Raw genomic sequence first — 14,605 nt, 5'->3', positions numbered from 1 at the left:
CCGGAACTTAGTAAAGGAATTAGGAGCAGACAATAGAGGCCTTCGGAGTATAAGTACTCAGGTTCATTCTCGCCCTTCAGTCCGATTCTCTCCAGTCTTCATCAGAAAGAAAAACCAAGTTCTTATCGGTAGCAGAGCCCTTAAAGATTATTGAGTTCTAGCGATAGTATCTTTGAATAATCTGCAACCTGATTGTCTATCTTGCACGGCCGTCTCTATTCTATACCAATCTATTTCTCTTAGAAAGGACCCCCGTTACAGAATGGACGGATGAAAGGGAGGAAGCATTTCAAACTTTGAAAAAGATGTTTACAACGACACCAATCCTAGCTCATTTCAATCCGGATCGAAAAATTGTGATAGAAACCGATGCATCCGACTATGTCTCAGCAGGAATCCTATCTCAACGGGACAACGAAGGAATCCTACATCCAGTCGCTTTCTTTTCCAAGAAACATTCTCCTGCAGAATGCAACTACGAAATCTATGATAAAGAACTTTTAGCAATTATACGATGTTTCGAAAAATGGCGACATCACCTGGAGGGAGCTCAATTTCCAATTGAAGTTCTTAGCGACCATCGGAATCTTGAATATTTTATGACAACAAAATTGTTAAATCGTCGACAAGCCCGTTGGTCTGAATTTCTTTCACGCTTCGATTTCGTTATACAATTTCGGCCAGGAAAACAAGGAACAAAACCAGATGCATTGACTAGGAGGTCAGGTGACCTACCAAAAGAGGGGGATGAACGGTTGACGCATCAGAGTCAAGTGATTCTGAAGCGAAAAAATTTGGATAATAAGCTAAGTTTGTTCGCGGGTTCTTTGTCAAATGAATCCGCTGAAGGAGCGTCCACTGTAGAGGAGTTATTTTCAAAAGCTTACCAAGTAGATAGTTTCCCAAACAAGGTCCTCAATATGCTTCGGAATAGCATACGCCACTCGAACAAAATCCCGCTCGCCGAATGTACGGAAGATAATAACGGTCGGCTGCTTTATCGAGGCATGCTATATGTACCAGACGACGATGACCTTCGACTAAGGCTTTTAAAAGAATACCATGATGAACCATCTGCAGGACATCCGGGTAGAGCGAAGACTCTGGAGCTCCTAAGTCGAGGATATTATTGGCCACAGATGCGGAAGTTCGTCGATCAGTATATTAGGAATTGCAATGTGTGTACCCGTAGCAAGGCATCACACAATGCACCTTATGGAGTACTTCGCACCATGCCAATTCCCGATGGACCCTGGACAGACGTCTCGATGGATTTTGTGACTGATCTTCCTGAGAGTGATGGGTATAATGCGATTTTGGTCGTGGTGGATAGACTAACCAAAATGCGGCATCTAATACCAACGACTAAAGAGGTAGATTCAAAGGAAGTAGCAAGGCTATATATCAATAACGTTTGAAAGCTACACGGATTACCTGATACCATTGTATCTGATCGAGGAACACAGTTTGTTGCGGAATTTTGGAAATCGCTTTGTGATCGGTTGGAAATATCACCAAAATTCTCCACCGCATTTCACCCTCAAACAGATGGACAAACGGAAAGAATCAATGCCGTAATGGAACAGTACCTCCGAAGCTATGTTTCCTATCAACAGGATGATTGGGCTCGAATGGTACCAATGGCTGAATTTGCGACAAACAATCATGCTTCCGAAACAACAAAGGTCTCTCCGTTCTATGCCAATTCTGGAAGAAATCCAAGAATGACTTTTGGCCCTTTGGAACATGGTCGAACGACGGGGGAAGATCAAGCGAACTGTATTGCAAGAGAAATGAAGGATGTAGTGGATTTCCTCAGAGAAGAGATGTTTCGGGCACAAAGGATATAAGAAGAATCAGCCAATAGGAATCGAACTCCAGCTCCTCAGTACCATTTATGGGATAAAGTTTTCCTATCGACCCGTCATATTCTAACCAAGCGACCTTCCAAGAAATTCGACTGGAAACGTATTGGACCTTATAGCGTTAAACGCATTGTCAATCCCTACGCTTACGAGTTGGAACTTCCCCGGTTAATGAAAATTCATCCAGTATTTCATGTTTCGTTATTATCACCCGAAGCGAATGATCCTTTACCGGGACAACAACAATTGCCGCCACCTTCGGTCGAAATTGAAGGAGAGGAAGAATGGGAAGTCGAAAATATTTTGGATTCGAGGAAACAAAGAGGAAGATTTGAGTATTTGGTATGATATATGGGATATGATGAAGCCTCCTGGCAACCCCTATCGGACCTTGAGCATTCACCTGATATCGTTAAACGATTCCATGAGCGTTATCCAGAGAAACCTAAGCATACCAGGAGGTAGGCCTTAGAGGGGGGCGTGGTCTGTAATGGCAGCTATGTATTTTGGTTAGGTGATAAACTGGAACGAGGAAAGGAGGTATTGTGTAGTTGAATTAGGATTTGTAATGAGGATTTCTGTTATATTCTTTTTGTTTCTGTTACGCGAAGGTATTAGTCATCATTGGACTATGGTTGGATATATAAGGGGGCGTTGTCTTGTATTTTATCTGTTTTCCTTCTTTCCTTTCTTCTTTACCCAACCTCTGTATTCTACTCCACAAATATTACTTTTGTTCTACGCTATGTCATAGGGCTCATCTTGGATCTCCGATCAGGATTGAACCATCTCATAGTCCATAGTCACGAACATACTCTACTACGTTCTCGCCTCGGTTGTATTCCTTGGCACTATAGTCTCTTGTCCATAGACCCACGTTACACGAACACCATCCGCTAACTCTAGTGAATCTTTGTTGATAACGTAGCTCGCGGGACCCGTATCGGATCAAGGAGAATCATACTCGACGTTGATTGAAGAGACCTTGGAGACTTCTGCCTTTGTAGCTGTTAGCCGAACTCTGAACTCTGCGTAGTGTACTCCTGTCGTCTGGTACGCATCCCTCACAAAACGCGTATTTTGGTGGAATTCCATCTGATGACTTATTACCCACCGCTGTATATGGTCCCAGCAGAGAAAATGGAATGAGGGATAGAGTCAAATTTGTTAGAATAAGATAGTCAATTTTCTTCATTTTATTTTTAAATAGTTACTTTCCTTTCTTTACTTTTAAGTGATGATGGAGGCAGATGAGTAGATCTTGGGTAGTGCGATATTGTCATAAACTATGGTTTGCTTATAATCAATGAATTAAAAAAAAAAAAAATTTTTTTTAACAACATCAAAATCATTGGATATCACTCGGCAGCTTCTTGTGTAACTTGGCGCTCCAATGAGTAATCCCACAATGAATAAACAACATATTACATTCACTTATGGCTCACCATGATATCTGGAGTTCTGGAATCATGATGCCTCTACCAGTATTGAATCTCCTCTATGCGAGTCAGAGTGTACCACCAACAAATTCAATCGCTAATAGAATTCAAACCGGTCATTGCCTCTATGGTCTCGTTCCAAAATAGTAATGCATATGGGCACGAGACAAGTTGTCTCGAGACTAACTCTCCACACTTTTTTGACTTTTTTCCCACCTGAATATGCTCCTCAGCCTGGTCGCGAAAAAAAATTAACTTTTCATTTATATTCATTAACATAATTGTAGGAATTTCCGAGTAACAAAGTTACATGACTAAAAGTCTCGAGACTTTGAGACCAGATCATTGTCCCGAGATCTTCAAGACCCAACCCAAACAATAAAGACGAGACGAGACTTTCCCAAGTCTCGTCTTGTCTCGTCTTGTACCTATCACCATTCCAAAAGGATGACTATTCCTATCTCCTTGCCTTGAGCACACATAAAATTAGCGATCTATATAAACAAAGTTATTGTAGATATAAGCTTTCTCTACCTCGAGATTTTCTGGGATAATCACAGATAGTATATAGATAATATTGCGGCTTGGCTGTTTGATTGAACCGCCAACCACTTGCAAACACGCAGTAGACAGCGTTCCAGCCATGGAAAAGCTTTTATTGATTTCTTTCTCTTGATAATATCGTTAGTGCTAGAGTCAGAGACTAATTGCACTCAAACGGGCGCTAATCTAACCAGAAGGTTGCCAATTGAGAGAGGCGAGCCTCACTCGTCACAGTTCATCACTCGATTTGTAACAACAAACGACATGTCTTAATATTTCTGCGGCCCTGTGTAGTACTTGTTAGTCGCCTGTCTCTTTTTCGTTAAGTGGCCGGTTTACCATGCAGGATTAGCTGAGTGTCAGCACTGGCTGCATACACAAATGATGAATTATCAATCAATCAATTAATCAATCAATCAATGCAGGATTAGCTAGCCAATGTATTATATAGTGTTTGTAAACTTCCAGGTACTATGATACTCTTTTAAATATCTACTTGTAGATCTGTAGATAGAGGTATCTGGCTACAAGTATATATTCAATTACAGAATTTACTCTAATAGGTATATGTATTTGCATCGGCCGGTGCTCAATTCCATGATGTCTAACTAAATGTAGTGCTCAAGCTTCTCCTCTTATCGAGCGATCGGATATTTGAACCAAATGTCGAAGCTCATTCCCATCCAGATTTGACTCATTCCATCAGCTTCATAAAGAGGGCTTTTTACACCAACCCTCTTTCGAGCTCGAGCAGTATCAAAGACGCTGGATTTGCAAATACAGGGCGGCCTGCTCGATTGAGATCCTAACGCCAGCCTCATTTATAGGATTCATTACTGTAGTCCCAGTATGCACATGTACTTTAAGCAGAAGTACATTTGCTAATTCTAATCTGTTGTTACCTGCCTATACCGTGCGGAACTGTGCATCAAATTGATGTAGATGTATGTATGTACCTACTTGTACTCTACGTTCCCGCATTTTCTAACCCCGGTGGCTAGATCTAGACTTCTTTAGATATTGGGCTTTCTGTGATCGTGTTCGCTTTAAAGTAAGATGGGATGAAATATCCCGGCGGCCCAGTGCACGGGTCCGTCTGTGGTCCCTGCATCGTCGACAATCACGACCGCTATGATTACGAATATGCAGAGTATGAACATGATAGGAGAGATCGATTGGTCCATTTGATGATATTGGGAAATCGTGCGTTTAACTTTACAATGTTTTTTTATTCACTGGGCTGAAATCGAATCCGGATATCGGGCTACCGTCCGCTTCCTTTGTCGATCACCAAGCTCCTGAGGTCATGCGATCAACGGATGTTATTACCTACATACATGCAGTACCCTTCCTAAGGTAGAGTAAACTAAAGTACTATAGCTCTACCATAGCAACCCCCCCCCCCCCCCCCCACCCACTTCATCGAAACCACTTCTTTTATTTTCTCGTTTGCTCCTCCAGTCTGCTTCACTCGATGGCGAACCTTTCCCGCACATCCCTGCGTGTCCTCGGATCTCTCCTGAAACCGTGTGCTATCTGCCCATCTCCCGAGCACCAATAATCGAAGGCTAATCTGCGACACAGGAAGTTGCTGGATAGATCAAAATGTTGGCCGCTGAATTTGAATGGAATTTTAGCTGTTATGCACTCCCGGCCGTATAGCAGTGTATCCCACCCCGCACAAACCCTAGTCCTTTCCGCTCCATATATACCTGCAATTATATTTAACTCTATTCGAACAGGTGCCACTCCAGCCAGATGTATCTCCGGATATTAGGAAACCTTTAAAGGGACCTCTTGGCGTGGAAAACACAACTAATATTCCGCTAAAAACCTATAATGTCACGAAAGTCGATGCAAGACCAAAATTGTCAGAACATCATAAGATACTATTTGATGACAAAAAAATCTCTGTCCCGTGGGAAGAGGGCAAGACATCACATTTGTATGAGATTCTTTATCTTGATAATTTTCTACCCCTTGATTCATTGGATATAATTAACTAGTGTCCTTAGCCAACATTTGTGGATCAGGGATCATTGTCAATGCCCGGAGTGTTTCCACCCTGACACAAAACAGCGACTGTTGAATACATTTTCCGTAAGTAATGCACTTTTTAAAAACTATTTAGTATTTCTAACAGGCGGTAGATTCCAAACCATGTTAGACCAGAATCGGTTGAGGCAACTGAAACAGGCATGCAAATTTCATGTTAGTGATTCAGTTTACTTCCTAATGGATAAAAAACTGTGGAATGATGTCTTATGTGGTATATATCAGGGAAGAACGGGCATAAGAGTTTCTTTACGTGGGAATGGCTGCATCTACATTCTTACAACCCACGACTCGAAAGATATTTGTCGCCACAGTATGTGTCAAAATCACCAATTTCTTGAGTAGGGAATCATTATACTAACTAAGAGACCAAGATTCAAACTTTGGGGATCCGAAATTACGGACTGTCCGCCTGAGGTGGAATATGAATCGGTAATGGAGACGGAGAAAGGGGTTGCTGAATGGACAAGAAAGATAGTGGGTTGCCCTATATCAAGAGGTGTCAAGGAATCTAACCAGAAATTCCCAGTACATCTACGGCTTCTGCTATATAAACGGGGTTCCGGTCAGCCCTGATGCTACAAAAGCACTCATCGAACGAATAGCCCATATCCAGCATACCCACTACGGTATCTTTCTCCAATATTTCTTCTTTCTATGCTTTTCATAACCGCCGGCTAACGAATAACACTCCCTTCAGGAGGTTTCTGGTCCTTCACATCAGATCTTGCTTCGAAAGATACAGCTTACACCAGCCTCCCTCTCTCTGCACATACAGACACAACCTATTTCAGCTGTCCCGCTGGTCTTCAACTCTTCCATCTCCTCTCTCACACCGGTGGTACTGGCGGTCAAACATTACTAGTTGACGGTTTCCGTGCGGCGAAGCTCCTCCGTGATGAAGACCCTACTTCGTATAGAATTCTGTCGAATACACGAATACCAGCGCATTCCTCTGGGAATAATGGAATCTCGATACAGCCTTACGCGCCTTTCCCAGTGTTGAATCACCACCCAGTCAATGGCGAGCTGTTCCAAGTAAGGTGGAATAACGATGATAGAGCAACGATGGATCGATGGAATGATCCTGATGAGGTTGAGGCATTTTATGACGCAATTAGAAGTTGGAATGAGGTGCTCGCGCGCAGAGAGAGCGAGTATTGGGAGCAGTTAGTGCCAGGAAAGGCGTTGATATTTGATAACTGGAGAGTTCTTCACGGAAGGGCGGCATTTGATGGGTCGAGGACGATGTGCGGGGCCTATGTTAGTAGAGATGATTTTATGAGTAGGTTTATGATGACAAACTCGAAGAGAGAGGATGTTTTAAGAGCGCTTTGATTTTATAGCTTAAGTTTTTACCTCCTCTTTCTCCTGGGCTCTTAAACAATTGTAAATACATATATGTATGCTTCTTAAATATTGCTAAGGCACGTATGAGTCGATTCAACGCTAAAGAAGTGCACATTTTGGTCATCACGATCAGCTAATACGATCTAAGATAAGTGAAGCTAGTACCACAGCACAGCACAATTTAGCTTGATTCCGCTAACCTTTCAAATTGTTTATAGATACATGTATTGTTTCTTTTCTTGGTAAAACCTAGCCATCCTCGGTCATTGTCGTGACGTCAAAAAAAGAAAAGAGAGAAAAAAAGAAAGGAAACCCGTTCAGACAAACCAAAAAAGGCTCTAAGATATTCAGAACGCCTAACAAAAGCAACAATAGAAGGGTACAACTCTGGGAGAAGGAGAAATAACATCCTGCCTGTAGAATCCTACCACGACACTAACGCCATAGTCCCATCACATCTAAATCGGTTTAATCTATCCACCAACAAACGTTATTATTCATTCTCCTACAGTCACTGCTATCAAAACTGCACCAAGGAGCTTCAGTTAATCCAATCAACACAGAGGAGCAACAATATCGCTATTATTACTTAGTCATTGTGTTTTATGGATAACCACTACTTTACCTTTTCGGTGGGGATTTGGAAAAAATAGTCAACAAGCGGGAAGTGATTACCTTAAAGTGGAGAGCAATAAGCGAGAAAACAAGTGCTTTCAGGTCCTGCACGAGGTAGTAAAAGACACGAAGACCTTCCGGATCATCAGATTCTTGAACATCTGCCAGTGAGCCAATTTTGGCAGTCTTGAGTCGGGCAGATAATTATCAGCAACCAGGACTAGATATAAGGACTTCAAAAATCCACCAACCTCGAATGAGATGTGTTCATTCCCGAGACGAATCTCGAGCTCTTGACGACCATCCTTGTTCTTTGGGGGCCATTTCGCGTCGTCTTCTCTGTTGTTCCCGGGTTAAATTATACTCTGATGACAGCTTTGAACGCTCTATACGGAAATTTACTTCATAATTTCACTCTCTTTAATTATACGTTTGATCTCCTTGATCATGAGAGAGCTCACGCACACTAAAAGTTCCATCTAGTCAATATTGGTTCAAAGTGTGACCGCTTGGGGGGATCATTGGTAACAGACTTTCCTTGCGTATCAAAGAGTCATTACGATAATTCGAGTTGTTGGCATATCGAGCTGTCGCGCTGCGGCCATCCCCGAGAACACGGAAATCGAATTCTAGAATAATTTTAGTTGTTAGAAATTGTCAACCACAATTGGTGGCGTGCGGTAGAGGGAAATACCGAGAAATTCGTGCCCGAACCTCCCGTTGTGCCCAGAGTAGTAACGCAAATAGAACTGCTCGTTGTTGGCAGCCATCGTGGGGTATTGAAGATGTAATAAACTGTGTGGGGTGGATAAATTGGAGGTCAACTGCTGTGTTGATAACTGAATCTTAGAATGTCGTCGAGGATTTTAGTGTAGAGCCCCCTTGCACGTGCCAAGGCCACATTGATGCCAAGAAGTTTAGAGCTTACCTCAAGGATGACAAGCTTAAGCTGCAAGGGAGCAAGGAATCGAAAATTTTGGAGACGAGTCTATATCCCACTCAGAACTCTACTTGTTGGGGAAAAAACAAATATAGTCCAGGAGACAATACTTTCTTGCACCCGTGACGTATTTACCCTGCAAAACGTGCGTGTCGTCAGGTCCACTCATTCTTTTCTTTTCTTTTCAGTATTGATCGTGAGCTGTCTGGGGCTCTGCCCGGAGAGGAGGGGGTCACCACTGCAAACGCACCGTTTCAGAACCGGGGAACAATTTCGGACGATTGAAGGAATTACTAGGACCCGAACGATTATCGATTCGCACTCGTCTCGGTAACATGCCATGGATTAAAAGAAGAGCTTAACACCAGTAGATACATACAATACCTGTAGGTACATGTAAGCACTATAGGCCTAGGGGAGGTAGGATGAGGGTGTTTTTAATCCCATTTACTGACTTGGCCATGCGCCTAGCAGGTTCTTCTCTATTCTCGAGTAAAGAACCTACATACATACATATCTATTTACATATGTATGCACAATCCGCATAAATCATGTAGGTCTGTATGGAGAAGAGGGAAATATTATTATCGTGCAGAGAACATCAGTATGTGCGTAAACTAGGAAACGGTCCACACTCTATCACGATCCACTAGTTCGTGGAGTTGCTACCGATCGGGATGACGATGGCCGGCATTAATAAGACTCGACGGAACAACGGCGACAGAAGAGCCGCGAGCGGGAGCCAAAAGTCTGGGCGAAGTTCCACACACTTTCTACGTTGAAGCATGGTTTGGGTCCTAGGCAGGCGGGGGTGGGGAGGTGAGCAAGTCACGCAGAGGTGATAGGAAGGCACATACTTGCAATACCTACTCGTAAATTCATGACGTTTCCGAACACGACTGCTATTGCATACCATATAAAAAGCGCTAAATCCACCTTTTTGTATGTCATGCAATATTGGTCGTGTTCGGAAACGCTATGAACTTACGAGTACTGCGATGCTCGAGAAGGTACTCGAGAAGGTACTCCTCGCTTCATCCGTCAAGGTAAGCATACAGAACTGGGCCAGGAGTGAAAGTTTCGGGCAGAGACACACAGTAAGTGTGTGAGAGACTTCTGGTGGGTTGAATCCATTCCCATACTGAACCGGGCCAGGAGGGTTCGCTTTATTTATTTCTATTCCCTTTTTTTTCTTTTCCTTTCTTTCTTTCCTTCTTTCACGCTTTCTTTCCATCCTTCCTTCCACTCATCCATCCATCCATCACCATTCTTCCCATTGTTCTATCCATCACGCTCTAGTCGTTTTCCTCCCACCACTCTCACTCGAGGTGGTTGTCGTCGTCCACTTTGAGCATTCCAGTGGCAGTTACTACTACCGCTATTACCACTACCGCTACCACTACTTTACCACCTACCACAGCAGCGAGGACAGATCATTATTGCGTACAACTTATACTTAGCTAGCTAGAGTAGTTCACACGCCATTTAAACATATTACAATTCTCGATCGTCCCATCTTTGCTGTAACCTGACCTTTTTCCTTCTTGCTATTCTTATTCTTCTTCCTTGCCCTATTCCCATATATTATTCTCCCTTGCTCCTTCCTCGAGCTTCTTCACTCATCAGTAAATACATTAATCGTTTACCCTCTCTTCCTCTCAATCATTATTTCTTCTCCAGGTACCCTCCTGCATAACTGTCGTCGCCACAACCCAAATAATAGCCATTACCACCTTTTCTCCCCCCCTCCCCGCTTGTCCACGGAGCCACCCACCCCCACTATCGTCTCATATCTCCTTCTGTCTTTCTTTCTTTCTTTCCTTTCTCTCTTTACGCTTGCATGACCATTAGCACTCCGCCGCAACGATCTTCTCTCCCTCCACCCTCCTCCCCCTCACGCTCCAAATCCTTTTACGCAGAAATGCCAGACTCGGAGAGCCAGTGGATATTCACTGAGGAGGAATTACTCCGTACTCCTTCGGTTCTCGACGGACTCTCGCCTGAAGCAGAGCGCGAACAACGTAGCAAGGGTTGTAATTTCATCGTGCAATTGGGAATTCAGCTCAGGTTACCACAAGTTACCCTCGCAACAGCCTCCATGTTCTTGCACCGTTTCTACATGCAAAATTCGCTGAAGAAACACCACTACTATGTTGGTCCCTCCTTTTCTCATGCTCCGGGACAGGCAATGCGATTCGTGAGAAGACGGTTCTAACGCTGCGACTTCAGGAAACTGCCGCTACTGCTCTTTTTGTCGCAACTAAGGTTGAAGAGAATATGCGCAAATTCGGCGAGCTTGTCGCAGCCTGTGTTCGCGCGGCACAGAAAAATCACACTATGCCGGTGCATCGCGATGACAAGGAGTTTTGGAAATGGAAAGATTGCATCCTCACAAAGGAGGATTACCTACTTGAATCAATTTGTTTTGATTTAGAGACTGAACCCCCATACAGTATGCTTCTGCTGATCACCAAACGTCTGGGTGTGCGAGACCGCGAGCTTATTCGCATCGCATGGACCTTCATAAACGATTCAACTCTCACTATGCTATGTGTGTTATATCCAAGCAAAACAATCGCTGCTGCTGCCCTCTACTGTGCGGCCAAGCATTGCGAAAGAGAATTCCCTGATCACGGTGGGAGGCCATGGTGGGATGTCATTGGAGTTAAGATTAGGGATATCAAGAAAGCCTGTAATTACATGGCTATGATCTATGAGTACGCAGTACCTAAAACTGCCTGGTACAATCACGTTTATTTTAAAATGGAATTTGAATTACTCATGAAGACCTTTTTTATTAGGAACAATCCGCTCCGAACTGAAGTCAAATACGTTGCAACCCCCGAAAACGGCGATGACAATAACAGAACCCAGGCAAGAGCCGTAAGCGATGCCAGTCCCGAGAGTGGGTCTAGAAGTAGCAGGACTGAAAGTCGATCGGGCAGTGAAGGGGGGAAGAGGCCTAGGGACGACAGCAGCAGGACCGAAGAGGGTGAGGTTCCCGATGAGGCTGTTAGAAAGAAGCTCCGACTCAATGAAGACCTATCCGTGATGAACGGAACAGACAGCGGAGACGAGTCGAGGCGAAAAGTTGACGATGAAAAATCCGTACCCGCCCTTCCGAGAAACGAGTCCGGTGAATTAGAGGAGGGTGAACTTGATGATTAGCGATTGTTTGCATCTTAAGGTTGGTACTTTTTCTTGATAACGCGAAGATACGAATGCCTGAAAGGGGTGGTTCGATGTGAAAGGGAAAAGCCATGTATTATTATGCTTTGTTTGGGCTCCCTGTTCTTTTGTCGATACCCTGTGTCTCATTCGTCCTTATCTTCTGTCCTGCACTTGGCGAATTGGAGTTTTGACTTTCTTTTCTGTCCCCCTTGAAATAAGACTTTACCCGGAAACCTACTTATATTTATTTCAACCTTCTTGTAACTTACCTATCCTACGTTTGTGGTTCCTTATGACCGTACCGATGTGGAGACCTGGCTAAAAAAAGTTTTCATGATTGAAAAAACTCATATCATAGGATTGAGTGGGTTTATTAGATTGCGGTATCCCCTATATCCACTTTTCTCTTTTTCTTTTTTTTTTCTTTTTTTTTTCTCGTCGCGGGTAGAGTCCAGAGACAGATTTGCTGGAGGCTTTTAAAGTTTTAGGAAACTCGATTTTCTTTACGAGATTGCCGGTGGGTGCGGGGTATTATACGTTCCAAGCAGACAGACAGCCTATACTAGTGATATATATACGATAAATGAACCTAAGAACCTTTACATAAGATGTACAATTCCCATCAATGATGGGCATTCACAGTGAAATGATCATCTCGTTACGTATTGGCGCGAGTTTCGCTCGGAGAGATGAAATTTAAGAAAGTGTTCAGATCACTGGACGTAATTATGTTTCAACCCCCATGCCATATCATCATAAGGTTTACCTTAACCGGTTCAAATACATTAGCCACATCTTGATATATGATACAATGCTCTTTACATATAATCATGAATATATATGTACATTTTTGCTATTGTGACGCTCGAAATCACCTCGAGTGATAGCGGGTGAATATGCGCCAAGCTTTAGTATGACTAAGCAACGTCCCAACAACACCCGAATCCCGATCAAACAACGAACTTGTATCGAAACACCATTTCTCACCACCAAATCTCTCCCCCGCCTTCAATTGAGATCCCACCTGCTCTCTGCCGTCATGTTGGTTCAGTCTATCCGAGCTTCGGTAAAGTTCTCCATACCCTCCGATACCCAATTCAATGCCATATAAAAATCTAACAGCCACTCCAGCGCTCTTCACTCACCCGCTGTCTGGTCCGCCAGCCTACATTCACCCGTGCATTCATCGCGCCAACAGCTGTCCGCCAGGGTTAGTCATCCCCTGTGATTCACTATCTCTCAACTTATCAGAACTGACAGTGTTCTTCAGCCGATATTGTCCAGGAAATATATCTCCGCGAACTGAAAGCCTACAAGCCCCCCACTGCCAAGGCCTCAGACAGCGAAGGCCAGGTTAAGAAATGGGCTCTTCCCGCCGCCCCAAAGAGCCCTGAGGAGGCTGAGGCCTCTTTGGCTGAGCAGTTGAAGGCTTACGAGACCCAGGAAGTTGAGGTTGAGGGGCAGGCCGCCGCCGGTGAGCCGGCCGAGGCTGCCGTTGAGGAGGACTGGTTTGAGGAGGAATTGACCTTTGCTGAACCTGAGGCCCACGGCCATTAGAGCTTATGACCTCTGATGGATGAAGCATAGAATTTTCAGAATGTACAGAGCCTAGTTCAAAATAATCTCATTCATTGGGAAAGATAAATGGAGTATCAAGAATATCGACTATTCCCGAATCTGGTGTAACACAATACTGTAATTTTTCAATTGAACCCTTTGCAACATGATCTTTTCATTATTCAGACTAATTGCAGTTGATTATCTAGCACGGTAGTGATGGATTCCCGCTGATACTTGAATTACCCAGTTACTCATCCTTCGATCTTTCTTCCCGAAGATTGATTGATTTGTTTGGCCATACCCAATTCCATATATGTTTTTTATGCGATGCTTCATCAAACCATTCTTTGTCAAAGTAAATTCCACGACATGATGTATCCAGATCTATTTACTGAAGTACTCATCAACCTTAGGAGCTATTACAGGATATTAATACCAATAGCCACCATCAGACCATTAACGTTGAAGTATGCTCCTAAAGTTACCGAACCAGATACCCAGGGTTATAAACATGGTTACCTGGTTTTTTCGGAACTCCCCCTTGGTGTGGTAGAAAACTCCGGGCGTGGAGGTGGAGTGGACCAGAATGAGCTCTTCAAGTCCGCTGCCCACTCGCGTATCTAGGTAAAAACATTACCATGAGCAAAGCAAGATGCAAAATAAATTGAGTGGATAATGCGTAGAAAAGAACATACTGGACCAAACGGATGGGTATTTCCCCAGTCAGCCCAGAATACCGCATACCATATAACCACTATTGCAACCATTATCGTTAGCGATTAGAGTTCATGATCACCAGCAAAAAGAGAGGCAAGGTCAATCACAACTAAGAGGAAAAACAAAATATATAAAACATGAATGGGGAACTAACAGACACTACTGCCCAATTGCATTGACTTCACAAACTTTTGTAGCTTTGGCCTTGCCCACTTCAGCTTCGCACGACGTCTATACCGTCGCTCCAGACTGAACTGGTGTTTAGGTGTCAGTAATGAGAAGTCTGGCGGCCATGGACGCTTCGGTTTATAGAGCTGTAACAGGATGCGCGAAGGAAGCATTATGCGTTC

The 14,605-nt window shown here is 43.6% G+C and overlaps 5 protein-coding genes across 5 annotated transcripts; 4 read left to right on the top strand and 1 right to left on the bottom strand.

The window, feature by feature from the left end:
• Positions 1–305: 305 nt before the first annotated feature.
• H6S33_006734 (uncharacterized protein) lies at positions 306–2,213 on the top strand (the record flags this gene model as incomplete). Its single annotated transcript, XM_044838078.1, has 3 exons — positions 306–1,412; positions 1,467–1,802; positions 1,953–2,213. 3 exons carry the CDS (start codon positions 306–308, stop codon positions 2,211–2,213), a joined length of 1,704 nt encoding a protein of 567 aa, XP_044689552.1.
• Positions 2,214–5,321: 3,108 nt separating this feature from the next.
• Positions 5,322–7,240, top strand: H6S33_006733 (uncharacterized protein; the record flags this gene model as incomplete). The annotated part of the gene is made up of 9 exons (XM_044838077.1): positions 5,322–5,374; positions 5,432–5,513; positions 5,590–5,792; positions 5,863–5,947; positions 5,998–6,058; positions 6,128–6,215; positions 6,277–6,379; positions 6,432–6,531; positions 6,603–7,240. The coding sequence occupies 9 exons, from the start codon at positions 5,322–5,324 to the stop codon at positions 7,238–7,240; spliced, it is 1,413 nt and encodes a 470-aa protein (XP_044689551.1).
• A 633-nt stretch (positions 7,241–7,873) lies between these two features.
• H6S33_006732 (uncharacterized protein) lies at positions 7,874–8,637 on the bottom strand (the record flags this gene model as incomplete). The annotated part of the gene is made up of 5 exons (XM_044838076.1): positions 7,874–8,053; positions 8,119–8,206; positions 8,270–8,333; positions 8,401–8,496; positions 8,562–8,637. The coding sequence occupies 5 exons, from the start codon at positions 8,635–8,637 to the stop codon at positions 7,874–7,876; spliced, it is 504 nt and encodes a 167-aa protein (XP_044689550.1).
• Positions 8,638–10,728: 2,091 nt separating this feature from the next.
• Positions 10,729–11,975, top strand: H6S33_006731 (uncharacterized protein; the record flags this gene model as incomplete). Its single annotated transcript, XM_044838075.1, has 4 exons — positions 10,729–10,963; positions 10,993–11,524; positions 11,609–11,799; positions 11,872–11,975. 4 exons carry the CDS (start codon positions 10,729–10,731, stop codon positions 11,973–11,975), a joined length of 1,062 nt encoding a protein of 353 aa, XP_044689549.1.
• A 916-nt stretch (positions 11,976–12,891) lies between these two features.
• H6S33_006730 (uncharacterized protein) lies at positions 12,892–13,535 on the top strand (the record flags this gene model as incomplete). Its single annotated transcript, XM_044838073.1, has 3 exons — positions 12,892–13,044; positions 13,110–13,188; positions 13,249–13,535. The coding sequence occupies 3 exons, from the start codon at positions 12,892–12,894 to the stop codon at positions 13,533–13,535; spliced, it is 519 nt and encodes a 172-aa protein (XP_044689548.1).
• Between the last annotated feature and the right edge of the window lie 1,070 nt (positions 13,536–14,605).

The sequence above is a fragment of the Morchella sextelata genome (genome assembly GCF_020137385.1).
Source record: "Morchella sextelata strain SCLS chromosome Unknown scls_21, whole genome shotgun sequence".
In the NCBI taxonomy this organism is placed as follows: Eukaryota; Fungi; Ascomycota; class Pezizomycetes; order Pezizales; family Morchellaceae; genus Morchella; species Morchella sextelata.
This window is presented reverse-complemented; position numbering and strand designations above follow the sequence as displayed.